This window comes from Callospermophilus lateralis, chromosome 8 (assembly GCF_048772815.1).
Source record: "Callospermophilus lateralis isolate mCalLat2 chromosome 8, mCalLat2.hap1, whole genome shotgun sequence".
Taxonomy (NCBI): Eukaryota; Metazoa; Chordata; class Mammalia; order Rodentia; family Sciuridae; genus Callospermophilus; species Callospermophilus lateralis.
This window is the reverse complement of record NC_135312.1, coordinates 112,473,063-112,491,797: the sequence shown is the minus strand read 5'-3', so window position 1 is coordinate 112,491,797 and position 18,735 is coordinate 112,473,063. Positions and strand designations below refer to the sequence as shown.

At 41.8% G+C, this 18,735-nt stretch overlaps 1 protein-coding gene across 3 annotated transcripts in view; it reads left to right on the top strand.

Annotated features, from left to right (window-relative positions):
• The window catches only part of Tmem131l (transmembrane 131 like), a 167,360-nt gene that overhangs the window by 67,299 nt on the left and 81,326 nt on the right, over nt 1-18,735 (top strand). For all 3 annotated transcript variants that reach the window (XM_076864819.2, XM_076864820.2, XM_076864818.2), the window contains exons 4-7: nt 11,187-11,255; nt 15,321-15,444; nt 16,429-16,545; nt 17,613-17,723. In XM_076864819.2, the coding sequence (XP_076720934.2) occupies nt 11,187-11,255; nt 15,321-15,444; nt 16,429-16,545; nt 17,613-17,723 (421 nt within the window). The remainder of the gene's footprint in view (nt 1-11,186; nt 11,256-15,320; nt 15,445-16,428; nt 16,546-17,612; nt 17,724-18,735) is intronic.

The following is an 18,735-nucleotide window of genomic DNA, read 5'->3' as shown; positions in this document are numbered from 1 at the left end:
GGGTTGGGGTGCCAGTATGCCTTTAAGGGCCCCAGGCCCAACCTCCTAAAGGTTCCACTGCCTTCCAGTAGCATTATAGGCTGGGGACCATGCCTTCAGTACAAAGGACTTTGGGGGACGTGTATCCAGTCCTTAGCACTCACTCCCAAGGAACTAATATCTAAACTTATAGGGGCATTTTGAGAACTCAGCATTGGTTTTCTAAATACAGCCACAGCAGTGCATGAATTTATATTGCTCATCTGTGATCAGGAAGGAAGAAGTTTAGTCTCCCTGATGCCTTTATTTTCCATGTGAATTTCTGTGCTGGCCTCCCCTTTCATATGATAGTCTTTGGAAAACTGTTCACACTTCAGACCTCTAATACTGAAGGACTTCTCATACTAACTTGCTGCCCTAGAGCTGAAAGGAAAGGAAAATGGATTTCGTATTTTGCACATTTTAAAATCATCTCCCCCTAGGAAAGATGTCAAATCTTTAAACCACAGAGGAGATACCGTAAGTTGCAATAAGGAGAAAGTTGGAATGGGAGTTGGGGAAACAAGAGCTTAACTGCTGGTCTCTTCTTTTATAGTTTTTTTGCAAAGTTACTTAGCCACTTTACTAAGAGAGTTCTTTATAGACTCTGGTGTGAGTGACTATGTCAAGTTAATGATATATTTTAAAGTTCTTCAAATTATAGCTGCAATGCCTTTTGAATATGAAGTCCTGATATTTGGAGTAGAGAGCAGGGCACAGATTTAAATGGTGCAGAAGTGTAAAGTACCAGGAGAGTCCTCAGTGTCTGTTATCTGGGGAGTTAAGAAAGGCACAGGAGTCAGGGTATCCATGAGGTCTCTGACTGGGGACATAGCAAGTCACTCACCAAGATGGGGAGCCCCATACAGCAGACCCACGGGGGGAAGGGGGGGTTGCAGGAGCTGTTGGACTCCACCTTGGATTCCCTCTGAAGGTGCCTGTGGACCTCCCACCACAGGCTGCTGTCTGGTACTGATGGGAACATGAGTCAGGAGCTCAGTGGGGGAGTCTAGGCCACAGATACACAGGCTTGGGAAATGAATCAGTCAAACCACAAAAACCAACTCTGGCTGATTTAAACAGAAAAAGAGTTTATTGAAAAGATACTGGGCAGCTGACAGAGTCTCTAGGAAGATTTAAGAACCAGGCTCAGGAAACTAACAAGCTAAAGGGGTTATTAGCAGCTTAAACTACTGCCAGAGTGATGCTGTGGAAGTGGTGCTGGGGACACTACTGCCCCGGCTGCTCACCGGCTGCACTGCTGCTGTGGTGGTCCCCAGGACAGCCTTCCCATCTCCTTCCCGGATTCTCTGCCTCAGGTGGGTCATGCTGGCCAGCACCCTGGCTGCAGGTGGGGCTAGTGAAATTTGTACTTGGTCCTTTCCAAATCCAGAAGGGGTACCTGTGGGGAACCTACCAGTGTCACCAGGCAGATGCTGGACAGCCACAGAAATAACAAATGACAATGTGGGTCGCTCTGAACTCCGGGAGATGGTGAACCTAGTGGGTGGGTGGATCCAATTGGCCAGAGTAAAAAGAGAATTGAGGAAGAGCCTAGCAGAGGGGAGCGTGGCCCAGATGGTTGGAGACAGAGGCCCTTGAGAGGGAGACCTTTCCTAGAAACCCAAGGAAGTTCAAGAGAGTGGAGCCAGAGGGGAGATTAAGGAAGCTCAGCACTTGACTTCACAGCTTGTGGCCATTGATGACCTCAGCAGTAGCAGTGGTGCAGTGAGAGGCTGGGTGCCAGACGAGAGGGAGCAGGCAGTGTAGGCCGGGGTTCCGAATGTGTGCTCAGATCTCACTCGCCCAGCGCCCGGCTGAGAGGGCTTGGGCAAGCTGCTGCAACCCTCAGAGCATCTGTTTACTCACGTGTGAGGATGGGATGTGTGCTAGCTTCCTGCTACTGGAACGTAGCTGAGGATGGCTTTCAGTGGGAGAGGGCTCAGTCCAGGATCAGCGGCCCAGCTGGCGGTGCCAGATGGCAGAGGTAGGGAGCACAGGGGGAGCAAACTGCTCCCCTCAGGGCCATGGCATGGAAAAGAGAGAGGAGAAGCCAGGTTCCCACTCTCCCCTTCAGAGGAGAGGCCCTAACTTGCTTCCAGAGGCCCCACCTCTTATAGGAGCCACCACCTTTCAGTAGTGCTACCCTGTTGAGTGGGTCTTGAACACGGGGGCTTTTGGGAGATGTTCCAGATCCAAACTGTAGCCGAAGATAATAGTGTCCACACAGGGCCCTGTGATAAAGTGCCTGGTACGACACCTGGTATACTGTAAGTACTCAATGAATGTACTTGCTGTCATTGTCCATTAACATTTTTTAAAAATGTATTTTTTAATTGTAGATGGACACAATACCTTTATTTATTTATTTTTATGTAGTGCTGAGGATTGAACTCAGTGCCTTACCCGTGTGAGGCAGGTGCTCTGCTGCTCAGCCCCAGCCCCAGCCCCTCCATCAACAGTTTGACTGTGAGGGGAGGAGGGCTTGAAGAACAAGGGAAGGTCAAAGGGTCTCATCTCAAGTGCATGAGTCTCTTCATATGTATGGTTGTGGGAGAAAGATCAGGGAGGGAGATGCTGAAAATTTCAGAATGGGCAGGATAGGGCCTGTGAGCTCAGGATCCATCCACGGGAGCCCCTGCCTATGGACTAGTTTCTGAGAGAAGCAGCATCTCCTCCATGGGACTTACGGTGGGAAGGAGATCATCAGCAATGTTGGGGACAGGTGGAGGACTTTTGTCATGTTTACGAAAGCGTGGCCATCAGCACACTGGGCTGCCTTCAAACCCAGGTATCCTGTTCCTGGTGTGTGCGCCTCCAGCAGACTAGCAACGTTGGCATTGCCCCAAGGACTTTACCCTTTGATCAGTCTTTCAGTTTGTTTAATGCTTTGACCTTGATAGTTGAAGCTTTCTACATGAAAGAAACTGTCAGAAAATCATGTTCTGCCCAAGGACTTATTTTTGTTTTGTTTTAAATACTTTTTAGTTTTCAATGGACCTTTATTTTATTTATTCATATGCAGTGTTGAGAGTCGAACCCAGTGCCTCACACATGCTAGGCAAGAGCTCTACCACTGAGCCACAACGCCCCCTCCCCATGACGTTTTTATGACATTCCCCCCTCTGCAGGCTGGATTGATTGTGGTCCAGGCTCTTGTGCATGCTAGGCAAATGCTGTATGTACTATTGAGCTATCCTTCAACCCCTTTAATTTTTTTTTTTTTAATTTGGAGACAGTACCACACTAAGTTACCCAGGTTGGTCTTGAACTTGTGATCCTCGTGCCTCAGCCAACTGAGAAAGCTGGGGACTTTAATGGGGAAAATACTGTTTTCTGCTTCCACTGTTAAGTGGTTCTTTGCATGCACTCTGCAACAAACTCCTATCAACAAACCTCTGGGGAGAAGTATTTCTTAAATTGGAAATAACAACAAGTATGTAGTACTAGGATTTTGTGATATAGAATTTTGTTGTTCATATAGTTAACCAACCCAGGGCCTTGTGAACATGAGGCAAGTGCTCTATCATGGAACTACACCCCGCCCACAACTCACTTCACAAGTCTTGCAGTTTTTTGGTCTGTCTATTGTTTAATGAAGACCCTGAAGCTCAGGGCCTTGCCCTGGATTGCATGGAGCCTGGACAGGTGCAGTGCAGAGCACCTGAGGGGCCTTGCCCTGCAGTGGCCAGTCTAGCCGTGGGCCAGGCTCCATCAGGACTTCCCCAGGCTGGGGCTTTTGTATCTGTGCGGGATTAGTTTGAGGTCCAGCTGCATAATGGAGAAGACCTAATTCCTCTAAGGCCTCTGAGATGGCTGCTGAGTCTTAGAAGTACCTGCTTCTTGCTCAGGGGAGACCATGAATGACCAGTGGATGTACGTTTTTAGAAGAACGGGCTTCAAGGGATTAGGCACAGGAATCCTTACCTTTGTGAAGTCTGTAGATTTCCAACAGCATTACTGGCACTTGGGACATTGCATTCTTGTGACTAATGAGGGCAGCCCAGTAAGCACCTCATTTGCATAACATGTCTTTCCTGGGACACAGGAGTCTAGACAAGAGCATTATTTTGGCATGGTCTACACGTTGTTAGCTTTTTTTGAGGCAGAGAGGGTTTGAGAAATGGATGTGAAAACTCTTGTCCCCACGACCTTTTTGACTGCATTCAGTGGCCAAACCACTGTCTTGGCTTAAAGAATTTTTTTTTTTTTTCTTTTTAAAGTTTGGAAACACATGCCGTTCTCTCTAGGTATTGCAAGTGTTCGCTTCTAAAAAACAACAGTGAATAGACACTGGGGTATTGAGAGAGATCCATCAGGACAGTTCATCACAGAATGTGGAAAAGCGGACAGTTCTGCCCTCCCTGTGAATATTCGCTGTGGTGTCCACTTAATGCCAGGCAAAGTTATTTTCCACTTGTTCAGAAAGGATGGACCATCTTCTGACACGGTACAGTGATCTCTGGAAAGTGGTCAGACCTTCAAGAGCAAAGGCAGCACAGATCCACAGCATGGCGTCTGTCCGGTGTCCCTCTGTGGTGGCTGTTCACTGAGGTGCATCTCATAGACCCATTTTTTGGAAACCTTTGTTGGGGCTTGGTGTGGCCCAGCGTAGCATGCAAGAGGCTACCACAAAAAGTTGGCTGGGTTTTCCAGGGAGGTTCCCCTCTTCTCTCTCTGAACCTTCTGAGCTTTGAGTTTTGCTGTTAGCATCTGGTGCTGGGCCCGCATTCTGGATTGTAACCCAAGGGGAGTGTGTTCCTGTAGCCGACCACCTGCCCCAGAATGACCAGGGCCTGTGGGATTGGGGCTGGAGTCACACTGGCCCTGCCATTCACTCAGGAGAGGTGGAGCGTTGCCTTTGAAGTGACCTATTTTTATCAGGAGACGTGAGTCTGAGTCATCCGAATCGCCAGAACCATTGGTTGCAGTTAATTTGTTTCCATATCTAAGATACAGTACTGATGTTTTTAAGAAAGGGTGTGCCTGCTATCAGCAGATAGGTTTGATTTTCCTAGGAATAAGAAGTCTCTGGCCTAGAGATGCTTTTCCAGGGATGTCACATTCATTCAGCCTGACACATTCGTTCTGCTTAAGAGGGAACTGAAGCCCTGTGTCATGTGGGAGCTTCTGTTACATCTGGCATTTGACCCTGGTTTTCTCATTTCCAGTGAAATTTCTTTTGTGCTAGACACTTTTTCAAACTGTTTCTTGGCTTTATATGACTAGAGAAAAATGTAGCTCTGGTTTAAGGAAAAAAAAGTCTTAGGCAGATAAATAATATATTTTCAAAATGGCATGTATGGAATTCAGCATCCTTCTGATGAGAAGTGCAGTTCTTTGCAGAAGGTGGGCATCTTTAAAATAAGGACCTAAAGGGAGCCGGAGGCAGAGCTCAGGGTGAGTGTGTGCTCGGTCTGCACGAGGCCCTGGGTTCAAAGAAGGACAGGAAGAGTATGGAATATGGTCCACATGAATAAGAGCTCACATACCCTCAGGTTACTGTCAATTTTATTTTTATACACACACACACACACACACACACACACACACATTTTTGTAAACATGCTTGAAATATTTTGTTTTTATTTCACATAATACATGTTCACTGAACTTGGGAAAATACTGATGAAAAAGAAAATCATTTATAATTTAATCATCAAAAGGTAGTTACAATTATGTTTGCCTTGTATTCTTCAAGTTATTTTTTTTAAATTTTAATTTGTTATATTTGACAGCAGAATGCGTTACAATTCATATTACACAAATAGAGCAAAATTTTTCATATCTCTGGTTGTACACAAAGTAGAGTCACATCACAATGACCATCTCATTCCACCGTCCTTTCTACCCCTATGTCCCCTCCCTTCCTCTCCCTCCCCCTTTCCTCTTTGCCCTATCTAGAGTTCATTTAATTCCCCCCTCCCCCAGCATATTATGGATCAGCATCATTAAATCAGAGAAATCATTTGGCATTTGTTTTTTGGGGATTGGTTATATATATTTTAATTAGTGCATTTTAATTATATAGAATCCTGGGTTTCCTTGTGTTATATTCATAGATGCAAATAACATACTTCCATCATATCTACCCCATCACAGTTCTTACCTGCCCAGCTTTCCTTCCTCTGAATCTTCTCTAACAGTCTCCCTGCTACTTTCTTGTCCTTTTGCCTCCCTAGATGTCACGTAGGAGAGAAGACATGTAATACTTGAATTCTTGTGTCTGTCTTAGTTCGATTAACATAATGTTTTCCAGTTCCATCCCTTTTTCTACAGATGATATGTTTTTATTCTTCTTTATGGCTGAATACTACTCCGTGGTTGTTTATATATACACCACATTGTCTTTATCCATTCATCCATTGATGGGCACCAACGCTCACTCTGTAACTTGGCCATTGTGAATTGTACTACTATAAACATAAAAATGCAGGTATCTTTATAGTTTGCTGACTTTTAATGCCTCTGAGTGTATACCCGGGAGTAGTAGAGCTGATATATGATAGTTCTGTTTTTTCCAGGAGTCTCCATACTGATTTCTGTAATGACTGTACTAATTTATATTCCCATTAACAAGGTGTTAAAGTTTTTTTTTTTCCTTACGTCCTTGCTGGTATTTGTTGTTTCTTATATTCTTGATGATTGCCATTCTGACTGGGTTGAGATGGAATCTCTCTCTCTCTTTTTTTTTTTTTTGGGCACAGTGCTGTGAGTCGAACCAGGGCTTCACACAGGCTGGCCAAGCTCTGTACCACTGAGCTCCATCCCAGCCCTCAGTGTCGTTTTGATTTGCATTTTCCTGATGGCTAAAGATGCTGAACAATTTTTCATATAATTATTGGCCATTCCTACTTTTGAGAAGTGTCTGTTCAGTGCATCTGCTGATTTATTGGGTCGTTTGTTTTTTGGTTCTTTACATATTCTGGATATTAGTCTTCTGTCAGAAGAATAGCTGGCAGAGATTTCCCCCATTCCCAAGGTTGTCTCTTCACCCTGTTAATTGTTTCCTTTGTTGTGCAGAATGTTTTTGATTGGATGCCCTCCTGTTTGTCAGTTCTTTCTACTGTTTCCTGAGCTGTTTGAATCCTAATCAGGAAGTCATTGTCTGTGCCTCTGTCTTAATGGGTTTCTCCTGTTTATTGCTCTTATTTCTTTTCTTATCCTATGTGTCTCTCTTGTTAGAGAAGCAACATTACTCCTCCTTTTTGTTTTTAATAAAGAACATTTCCTCATAATTATCTGATAGGTGGAAAATTAGAATGTGTGGCATAAATTTATAATTGATTTTTATAAGATGCATGCATTTATTTTATGCCTAAGCTTGCAGGAGACCTAGTGGATTGTGACATATATGAATCATTCAGTATTATTTTCGTCATTATCATTCTGGGGATTGAATCCAGGGAGTACTTTACCACTGAGGTACATCCTCAGTCCCCCCCCCCCTTTTTTTTTAAATGTGAGACAGCATCTCCCTAAATTACCAAGGGCCTTGTAAGTAGTCCAGGCTAGTCTCAAATTTGTGATCCGGATGCTTCAGCCTCCCAAGTAGCCTAGGATTATGGGCGTGTGCTACCACACCCTGCAGTCATCCCCATTATTCAGGGTGAATGAAATGTGAGAAGATTGATGTTGATTTTTGGAAGGAAAAAAAAAAAAAAAAAAGAGGACAAAGGGAGGGAGTTTCATCCTTCATCGCTCCTGCCCTTGATTGAGACTTATTTGTTTGAAGCTGCTGGTTTAGAGATGAGAACTTTGTCATTTCAAACAGTGTAACTTCTTAGCTAGCTCTGATATTTGAGGATAACTTTTGATGTTCATAGTTAAGAAAATTTCGGCTGTTGGTTGCTTACTCCCTTTCGGAAAAGTCAATCATTGTTGTTACATCGTCTCTCATGGCAGTCAGCAGAGAAGACTTCCGTCCCAAAAGGTGTGGGGGTTTCTCCGCAGCAGCAGCAGCAGCAGCAGCAGCAGCAGCAGCGGACACCAGCCGGGTGTCCTGTAATCCAACTGGGTTCTGACACCATCTGCCTGGAGGTAGCATCTGACCCCACAGTTTCAGGGCTCAGTTCCTAAGACCCCCCAGGCTTGTTGAGATGCCATTCTCCAGCCCTGCCTGAGCTGCTGACCCACTGACTGTAAATCAAGATTCCTACAACCCTCAAGATTTGATTGACTGACTGGAGTAGGCCAGGGAACTCAGGGAAACAGTGATGTCTTCTGGTTGATCATAAAGGATGTGCACGGGGAGGTGTGTGGGGAGGGGCACAGAGCTTCCACGGCCCCTCCAGGTGTGCCACCCCTCAAGCAGCCTCCAGTGCCCCACTGTCCATACGCACTCTGAGCATGGTCCTTTGGGGATTTTGTGGAGACTTCCTCGAATGAGCGTGATAGAGTGGGTGGAGAACCCAGCAAGGCCTGTCTGTCCAGCTGCTTCTTGACCTCTGTGCAGCACTTCCCTCTCCAGGGTGCAGGCAGGACCCTGCGGAATGAGGGACGTCATGGGAGCAGGGTAAATCAGAGAATTTCTTTAAGGCTAGCTCAGAGGCAGGAAGGGAAAATGAGAGTCTGAATGACGCACCTTGGGGAAGACAGATTCAGGTTTTGGAGGCCTTCCTAGGTGAGGGAGGTATGAGCCAGGAGCTGTGGAGGAAAAACAAACCAGATACATCGTAACATCACACACCGCCCAGTCTTTAGAAGCCACCTGAGAGCAGGTGTGTCTGAGTGCTCTGCAGGTCAACACCTGTCAACGGTTTTGTCTGTAAGAACCAATATGTTAACTTACTTAGTGGTGTTGAACCTCCTTGTAAGTTCAGGTGAGCTGAAGTCTACCCATGAGAAGAAAAAAAAAGAATTTATTCTGTGACTTCTAGGAACAAAAAAAGGGCAGAATTCTGCTTTTTTTCATGTGGGGTCCAAAAATAGCATTTTCTTTGAAGTTAGAGAAATCCAGTCTCTTTCCACTATAACGTTTTAGGTTGGACCCAAATGTCTGAATTTTGTTCAGTATGTAAAAATTCCTGATTACGAGATTTAAAAATCTGCTATGATGAGGTGTCCCTGGTTTATGTTTCATTTGTTCTATTCAGAGAAAATTACCACTGCCCCATTAGGGACTTCAAAGGTCAGCTCCCACAAGAAGCTCGGTTGGCTTCTCCATCTGTCCTCTTAGCTTTCTTGTTCCATGAGTGTCATCCTCCTTGTAATACGATCTAATATCTACTGCCCTTCACTGTGTGTCAGGCATAAGACAGAGGGAGGGTCATCTCATGTTCTCCTCACAGCGATTGTAAAGTGGTCATCTGTGGTCACCTGTGTTTTGCAGATAACAAGAGTAGGATTGAAGAGAAGCTAAGTGTCTGGCCCACTCAGGTCTGGAAAGAGATGGCCATGGGCCTGGATTCCAGATTTGTTGGGCCCAGAGCCCGCACTGTCACCCAGCAGGCGAGGCATGCTTCCCCGGATAGGTCCTGCAGTCCTGAACTTGATACAGCGTTCATATTTTCAGCCTCTACAGATCTGGGTTGGAATTTTGGCCCTGCCTCATAGTAGCTGTGTGACCTTGGGTGAATTCCTTAAATCCTCCAAACTTCATCTCTCCACTTGGAAGTCAAGTATAAAATCTGATGGCCAATTCACTTTTCAGGGCACAGGACAGAAAAGGACTGCCATTAATTATTTTGCTCATTTTTGTGTGTGTGTGTATATGTGTGTGTGTGTGTGTAGCACCCGATCTTTCTGAGGATGGTTTTGGGGTATGTGAAGCTGCTTGTTTTTCTGTTTTTTGGGAGTGCTGAGCCCCGCCAGCTTGGTCTGGGGTGGTGTGCCCATCCTTTCCTGTGCTCTTCGCGTCTCTTTTGGAGGCAACTCGGTGTGTTAGTGGCCTTCTTTGCAAGCAGGTTGAGGCATTAGTGCTGGCCTTTGAATGTATGTGTGTGCGTGCACGCGCGGGCACGTGTGTGATGCCGGGAATTGAACCCAGAGCCTCACATGTACCAGGCAAGTGCTCTACCACTGAGCTACATCCCCCAGCCCTAGTGCTGCTGGCCTTCTGGGATTCAAGGGGGTCCAGTAAACAGTGTGTCTTGTCTCTTGCCACTTTCCAAGTGAGTGGAGCCGTTGCCAAGAGTTAGGCAGAGGGAGACCTTTACTACTAACACACTTGATATTGGAGAGAGGTAAAAGACCAAGACGATAGACAAGATTGCATTTCTAGGAGAAAGGATAGAGGAAAGGAGATTTAAAAAAAAAAAAAAAATGATATAAGGACTTCGGAACTGGTTCTTTCTGGTCTCTGCATTGGGATGGGTGTCTGGGGCCACACCAGCTTGGGCAGGAACTACTTATTGTGAAGAGAAAATGAGGAGATTATATTTTGGAAAGCTCCTTTGAGAGCAGAATGGGTGTTACCTTTAAGAGCTTCATGCATTTGGATTATGTGCCTTTAAATAGGTCACATGGCAGTTGATATTTTCTATATCTACATACATATGTAATGTCTTTAAATATGTTTATAATAAATTGCATGTCCTTACTGTATTTTTCTTTCAAGTTTTTTGATATGTTTTCCTGCTATATTGATTCTTGGCCTTTGATTCGGAAAGGAAATTAGGTCACTGTAATGATTAACAACTGCTGAAAACTGTGACTTGTCATGTGAGATTTTGTGATTGGACTTAAAGATACAAACCTAGTAATGGTTTCAGCTTCAAGAGCTGGCCCCGCCAAGCCACTGTGTCCTTTCCCTCCTACAAGTAGCCTAACAGATTTAGAGGCCAAACCCACCCCATGTGTAGGCCTTTTCTTGATTCAGGGTTTATGAAAATAACCATGTTTGTCTGATTTCATCCAGAGCGAAGCCTATTAAAAGTTAAACCCATTCCCATTTCTGTCTGAATGCTGACAAGATCTAGACATTTGGTATGAAGTTACAATAACCATAATCTAACAGCCTCTTAAAATTTGCAGTCCTAGAATTATACTAGACTTTGAATAATTCAGTTTTCTCATTTAAAATCTGGTTCAGATTCACCTCTGAGAGAGTAAAATTACATCTCATGCACCAAGTCACTGGCAGTACACACTCTTAACATAGCAGCCAAACTTTAAAATTACAGCAAAAGTTAATCTCTCTTTTCTCTTCTTTTTTTTTTTTTTTTTAGCTTCTCAGAAAAACTGTTCAGTGGAAAAGGTTTACATTTTCAGCCATCAGTTCTAGATTTTGGAATACAGTAAGTATGTTTTCTTTATAATTAATAAAAGCTCATTTGTACTATTTATTTTCAGTATGTCTTTTATATTACATATATACACATGTTAATTGTAAGAATATCAATATATGAAGAGATATTGATCCTGGAACTTTTTTTAAAGGAGTGTTTTTATGAAAGCAGAACTTAAAAGAGTTGTTTTAGCGGTTTCTTTAGTGTTTTCTTTTTTAATGTTGCTGCTTGTTGAACCCAGGTCTTATGCATGCTAGGCAAGTACTCTACTACTGAATTACACCCTACCCTCTCTTTCTTCAGTTTTTTTATAAAACTTATTTTTATTAGATCTTTTTTTTGGGGGAAGACGGGGTACCAGGGATTGAAGTCAGGGACACTTGACCACTGAGCCACATTCCCAGCCTTATTTTGTATTTTACTTAAAGAGACGGGGTCTCACTGAGTTGCTTAGTGCCTCTATTTTGCTGAGGTTGGATGCGATCCTCCTGCCTCATCCTCCCTTCACGGATGTGCCACCATGCCTGGCTTTTTATTAGATCTTTATGATTATACATAGTAGTTGGGTTCATCCCAACAAACTCAGACATTCATCCCAACAAACTCAGACATGCATGGAAGTCAATTTCCCTTCATGATTGCCCCTTTTCCTTCCCGATCCTCACCCTCTTTCTTCAGTTTTAGTAAAAATGTCTTGTACTATTTTGTAAAATTTAAAATTTAGTGAGAACTTAAAATACCTTTTTGAGCATTTTAAGGGAGATTCTGTGAAAGGAAGAAAAGAGAAAACGGTGAAGAGAGTTTTCTGACTTTTCAAGATTTTATATGCCTGCTTGTTTTTTAAAAAAATCATTGTAATTTATACTTATGTAAAGAAGTTTATTAGAAATTGAATTTATAGAAATTTAGCTGATGATATAATAAGTTCACCAATTTTGTATTTTCAGAGAATGCTTTTGTGCAAAGTCTTTACTTTGAAGAAGAAATATAGGGCTTCTCTGAAGAGTATATATTATAGATTGGGAGACATAATAAAATGAATGGTAGTGTAGCTATATTAGAAGAACAATTCCGGTTCATAGGATCCTAATGTAATATATTTAGTCACATAAAAAATGTGTTCAATAGCGTAGAAGTTCCATAATCAATGCACGTGTGATCTATATAGATTAGCCACACTTGTTTTAATTAACCATATACGTTAGTTAATGGTCCTGGTAGCTAGAAGCATGTTGAAAGTATGTTTAAGGTCTTTGATTTGAAAGGATTGCCAGTGTTTATATATTAATCATCTTTAGGTGATGCAGTTATGTTTATGGTTTTTAAAGTATAACCATTTTTCTTGTCATTTGAGTTTTATATGAATCTTGCAGGCAGGCATTGTCTGAATGTATCATTTTCAAATGTCTCTGTATTTGTGCATGTGCCTCGAATGTGTTCCCACATTTGTTGTTGAGAAGCAATAGTCTGCTCAAGGTCATTTTTTACTGGAAATGGAGAAATAAGTCTTCTGATTCCAAGCCAGCACTCCTTTCATTTTTCATATAAGTAAGATGTAGGCTGTGATTGTGGGAATATTGTATTTTGCTTGAAGTTAAAAAATTTCAACAAGAACAAACTTCACGGGCTGGGCTAGGGCTGTAGCTCAGTGGTGGAGCGCGTCCCTCACCTGTGTGAGGCCCTGGGTTGAATCCTCAGCACCGCATTAAAAAATAATAATAAAATAAAATAAAGGCATTCTATCCATCTACAACTACCAAGAAAAACAAAACAAAACACAAAACCCTAGTCTGAATTCGAACACATTTAAAGTGAGTCAGGTTTTACCTTCTTCCAAACAGCATAAATTACAGTCATTAGAATAAAACTTTAGCTGGAGAGTTCTCTTCCTTGTTTCTTTCCTGCCCTAGTTCAGCTTTTGCTTTTGTTTATTTTGATGTTGATGTTGACCTTGGGCAAACCCCGTCCGTTCTTAAAGCTTTGGTTTTCCTCTGGGATTCAAAAGCAAAATGGTGTTACTCATTTGCCTTCTGCCTGCTTCTTAGGGCTTGTTTTAAGGGTTAATATTCTGCTGGTCCTAGGAATTAAAAGTGCTAATCATTCTTAAGGGATTTTAGTCATTCTTTTGTAGTATTAAATTAATAGAGTATCTTCCAGTTGTCACTACTGAAGGAAATTCATATCCTCACAACACTTTTAAAAATAGAATAAAAAATAGAATAAAAATAGCAGCATGGTGGTGGTGAGATTCCAGCCAGCATTCTCTGTCTGCTGAGGCTTCTGGTGGGTGCAGGCACTACGCGCCATGGCGGGACTGTTTTGCAATCTTAATTTCTAATGTGTTTTTCTGGTAGACATTTGCATTCTCTGAAACCAAAATCTTGAGTTTCAATTATGTGAATAGTATATAAAACTTTGAGGAGAACTATGAATAATTTTGCTGACTGATGCATATTATTTACTTAAAATCTAAAACCATGGAAGTCCTTATTTACTTGACTTAATCACAGGGAGAAAAGCCAATATAGGCTCAATACTTTGAGATAGGGCTTTCAGAGGTGACCCTTTATGGTAGCGTAAAAGGGGGAAAAAATTTAAGTTGTATTATTTAAGAACACCCAAAGAATCAAGGTTTTAGTCCTGACACTCAGGTGCATTTTATATATAACTGAAGGTTATATATAACCTTATAAACTTATGTTTTAAAATGAACATTTGATGCAGTAAGTCTTTCATTAAGATTACTGATTAAAAATGGGAGTGAAAGCTTGAAGAAAAGTTCCAAAGATTTGATATTAGTAATACAGTATTTTAGAAATCCTGAGGATTTAATCCAGTGCCTCACACATGAGGCACATGAGATAAACATCATGCATTTAATTTTCCTAAATAACACAGTTTTAATGTTAGAGAAGTTGGAAGAAAATCAGAGAAATATGTAAGCACAATGACTTTGAAGTTTTTTGCTTAGATGAAGTATCATTTTATTTCTGGGCCATTCTAATGGGAACTGTTTGAATCACTCCACTGAGAAATGACAGCAATGAACTTTTTCCATTATAACCTAATTGAACTGGAGGGAGCTTGGGGTTGGATAGTAGGAATCAGAGTTAAATTAGGGAACGTGGGGGCTGGGTCCAGGGGTGGGCCATAGACCTGTTGCCCTCTTGTGGTTCCTTTGTGGAGCCCATGTTGGCGGGGATGAGAGCTGCCGAAAAAGAGCTGATGTGAAGACTTGGTCAGTGATGGATTCACTACAGAGCGGGAATCCTCACTGGGAGACTCTCTTAGAAAGTTGTGAAATTATGCATTAAACCTTTTTGTTTGTCCTTTTGGAGGAGGGTGGAGCCAAAGCTCTCATCGGAGTGTTCTAAAAGGCTCATAATTTAAGTGGGTAAGAACCACCACTGTAAAGTGCTGCAGGGTTTTCATTTTTTTCAGAAGACCAGCTATAAGCAATTATTAAAATTTTATTTTATAAGACTAATAAAATAGTCTTTTTGTGAGTTGACAATGCAGTCCCCCCAAAAAACCTCTTTAAATTTATTACTCGCAGAATAAACCTAAGAAAATAGGGGTTTTCTATGAATACAGTTTCTTACCTAACCATACTTCATTTGAATGAGAGACCCTGGACTGAGAAATGCTATTATGTGCCAAGTGTGTTTTTTTAAACAAGCATTTAATGACCTAAATGGGTTGGGCTCTTCCAACAGAAACCAGTGGGGTATTACTGTGGGTTGACCTACCGCAAAGTTTTGTTTCTATATGATTTTTTTTTTTTAACGATTGTGAATTGAATATTTTATTACTGACAGAATTCAGTCATTGTCCTTAACTTTGTAATGAACATCAACAACTTTCTGTGTTTAAAAATGTGTGGGCTGGGAGCGGGTAGCTCAGTGGTAGACCATGTGCTTTGCATGTGTGAGGCCCTGGGTTCCACCCCCAGCAGCAAAAATTTTTAAAAAAAAATTATGTGTATATATATAAAAATATAATTATGTATATGCATCTGTGTAGGAATATGGATAACCATACGATACATTGCTTTTTCTCTTTGTTTACCCTCAGATTCCTGGGGCATCCTGCAGCAAAGATTCTCCATGCTTACAACCCTAGTAGGGACAGTGAGGTCGTGGTGAATTCAGTGTTTACAGCTGCTAGACATTTCCATGTGCCTCCTGTTCATTGCAGGGTGAGTGTTGATGTGCTCCTGGAAACTGCTCTGTGGCAGGCTGCCAGCTTCTCTTGCTTTCTTTGGCCTCAAGTTTTAACTTTCTGCTCCCTGTCTCCCCTTTTTCTGCTACCCAAACTTTTTCCTTCTGTGTGTTTGCTTTAGCATGTATTTTTGCAGTTGTTCAACAATTTCCTGATTTTGGTGGCTCTGCATACTTCCAGTGTTGGCGGGGGGGGGGGGGAATGTTTAAAGGAACCAGGGGGTAACATGACTTTCTCTTGATTAAAGAAAGATTGTTATTTGTCTTGAAATTTCAACAAATACTGAGACATTTATAACATAGATTTATAGTCATGACCTTCCCCCCTTCTCAAACCCACTAAGAAAGGTAGAACTTCTTCCTAAATGTAAGATTAAAAGGTAGCAAATAGCTCCTTATAAAGCTCACTTACACTATAACACAAACCTCAAAAACCTAATCCTCTAATTTTTTTTTTAGTGATTTTTAACTTTTAATGAAGAATCTAATTGCTAGTAAGTTTTTACTTGTTTGCTTACTCTGTCTACTCAAAATTAGGAATTTTTTTTTTCTCCAAAATACTAGAATTAAAGAAACTAAATTAAAGGGGAAGCCCAGTGCTTGGTTTATGGCAGTTTGACCAGGTAAAGTTTGTCCCTGATTTTTATCACAACGGTATGTTTGTACAGTGGCCATTCTCTGTATTTAAGTAGAGAGCGAACTGTCTGTGTTAGGTAGAGAGTTAAGCATGTGGATGTAGAAGAGAAGGAAAAGGGAAAGTGTGAGACCTGTGACTCCAAACTCTCTTGCTCTAAGTCCTCAGTATGTTCTTAGGTTGTTGGATGCTGGTCTGTTTGGGGATGCTCAGGGATTCATGATACTGATAAGTCAAGGGTAATGGAAGTTGTCAAAAGCCTGTGAAAGACAAGTTATCAAACAAGATCATTCCAAATGACTAATTAGGGTGGGTGCCTTTCTTTCAGGTAATTCCAGCAATGGGGAAAACTTCCTTCAGAATTATTTTCTTACCTACTGAAGAAGGAAGCATCGAAAGTTCTTTATTTATTAATACCTCTTCATATGGAGTCCTTTCCTATCATGTAAGTAACTTTTCCTTTGCCACATAATTTGGTTGTTGACTTAACTAGAGTGATATGGATATTTTCCAAGAGGCTTTTGGAAACTTTGCCACCTGATATATGTCATCAAAATGCAAGTGTATTAGTGATGTTAAGTTCGTCAGCTTCCACCTTCTTGCCTTGCTTGCCACGGTTGACTGTCCTTAGGACAGCTACAGAGCTAGAACCCTCTGTGGATCTTTGAAGGGCATGGATGAAATCTACTATACCTAGTTTTCTGTATAAAATACAGCAGGCTCTCATCACACCAGCTGGTCAGAGGGAGGGACCTCTGAGGGTGACTCTGGTGGCTTTGCCTGTCTCGTCCTTGGCTTCAGGATATTACAAGTTGGGAGACCTTTGTGTGTGCTTGCAGGTTTGTTCCCACTGAGCACGATGTTCACACCACTATTCACACCAAGGTTTTAGGAAGGGTGCATGAAGAGTCCTGTGGCTGTTCATAGGCATGGTGAGGAATTTTCACCTCTAGTAGAGTACCTGTGACATCTTTAACAGGTTGTGGCTTCAGGTAACCTAAGTGGTTCTTATCATTTCTATGGAACATGTGATATCACATCAAAAGAGTTGTCTACTTGTAAAAAGACTTTCTTATAAGGAGGAACAATCAATTTAAACATAACATTAAATACAACATTCATTGTGTTTTGTGGGGTTTTGTTTTGGGGAGAGGTACTAGGGATTCAACCCAGGGGCACTTAACCCCTGAGCCACATCCCCAGCCCTTATTTATTTATTTATTTTTGGAGACAGGGTCTCACTAAGTTGCTGAGGGCCTGGCTGAGTTGCTGAGGCTGGCTTTGAACTTGTGATCCTCCTGCCTCAGCCTCTGAATTGCTGGGATTACAGGCGTGCCCTGCTCTTTTTTTTTTTTTTTTTTTTGTAGATAAATATAAACATAATAATTGGATTAATAGTCTTAAAGACCATGGTGATGAATATATATTTCCTTTGAGGAGGTATTTTTGCATTATGACCAGTGTGTTTTTCAAATGTAACAAAGGAGGGCTTCTCTCTCTCTCTTTCTGCAGGTTTCTGGAATTGGCACTCGCAGAATCTCTACTGAAGGGTCTGCAGAGCAGCTACCAAATGCGTATTTTCTGCTGCCACAGGTCCAGAGCATTCAGCTTTCACAAACACAGGTCATTTTAAAAGATTCACTTTGAACAAGCTTTGTAGCCTTCTCCACTTATATGTCTTTGACAGCCAGAGTGTGTGTGTGTGTGTGTGTGTGTGTGTGTGTGTGTGTGTGTGTGTATGTTTTTTACATAATCAGATTCAGGTTTTTACTATTTTCTGCTTTTTGAATGGTCCTTAAATATGGAAATAATGAATATATAGGTAAAGTGTCAGTGGACTGAATCCACATACTATGCTACTACTTTTTTTTTTCTTCTTTTTTGCAACATTGGGGATTAAACCGAGGTCCTTGCACATGCTAGACGAATGCTCTACCGTGAGCTCCATCCCTAGCCCTATACACTCTTTTTCATGACTGGGTTGATATTCTGCAGTTTGCTTAATAATGTTGATGACCGTTTGAAAGGTTTCTAGTTTTCATAATTATTACCATTCAGCCATGTTGTACCTAACTTTCTTTATTTCCCTTTTGGATCATCTGTTTCCTTGGGGCATATTTCATAGAGAAGAGCGATTCTGTAGTTGGACTATGAATTGTTTTATAGAGCTTGTTAAATCTTGCTGGTTGCTTTTCAGGAAGACAGCCACCAGGGTCAGCAGGAATGACGTGCCTGCAGACTGTCTTGCTGTCTCCTTCCCAGCCCTGCATTAGGCCTGCCTGGATGTGGCTGAGTGAAAACAAACAGTTTTGATATTTTAGTAGGCACTTAATGAAAACTTAAAATCTTTTACTGTGTATTTCACTGGTAGCTTATAGTACTAGACACTGTTTTTCTTTGACTATATTTCCTTGTAAAAATGTATAACATTTGAAACTGAAAAAAAAAAAACCTTTGGAACTAATATATTATGAACCTTACCTACCCTTTCTTTCTGATTGGCAAATAAAAAGCATTGCTCAGAAATTATTGTGAGTAATGCCAGTACCTGAGGCTTTTAGTCACTCACCAGTTTTATTGAGCCTCGGCAGTGTGCTAGGCTTTGGGAGCTTACATTGTAGTGGTGGAGGCTAAC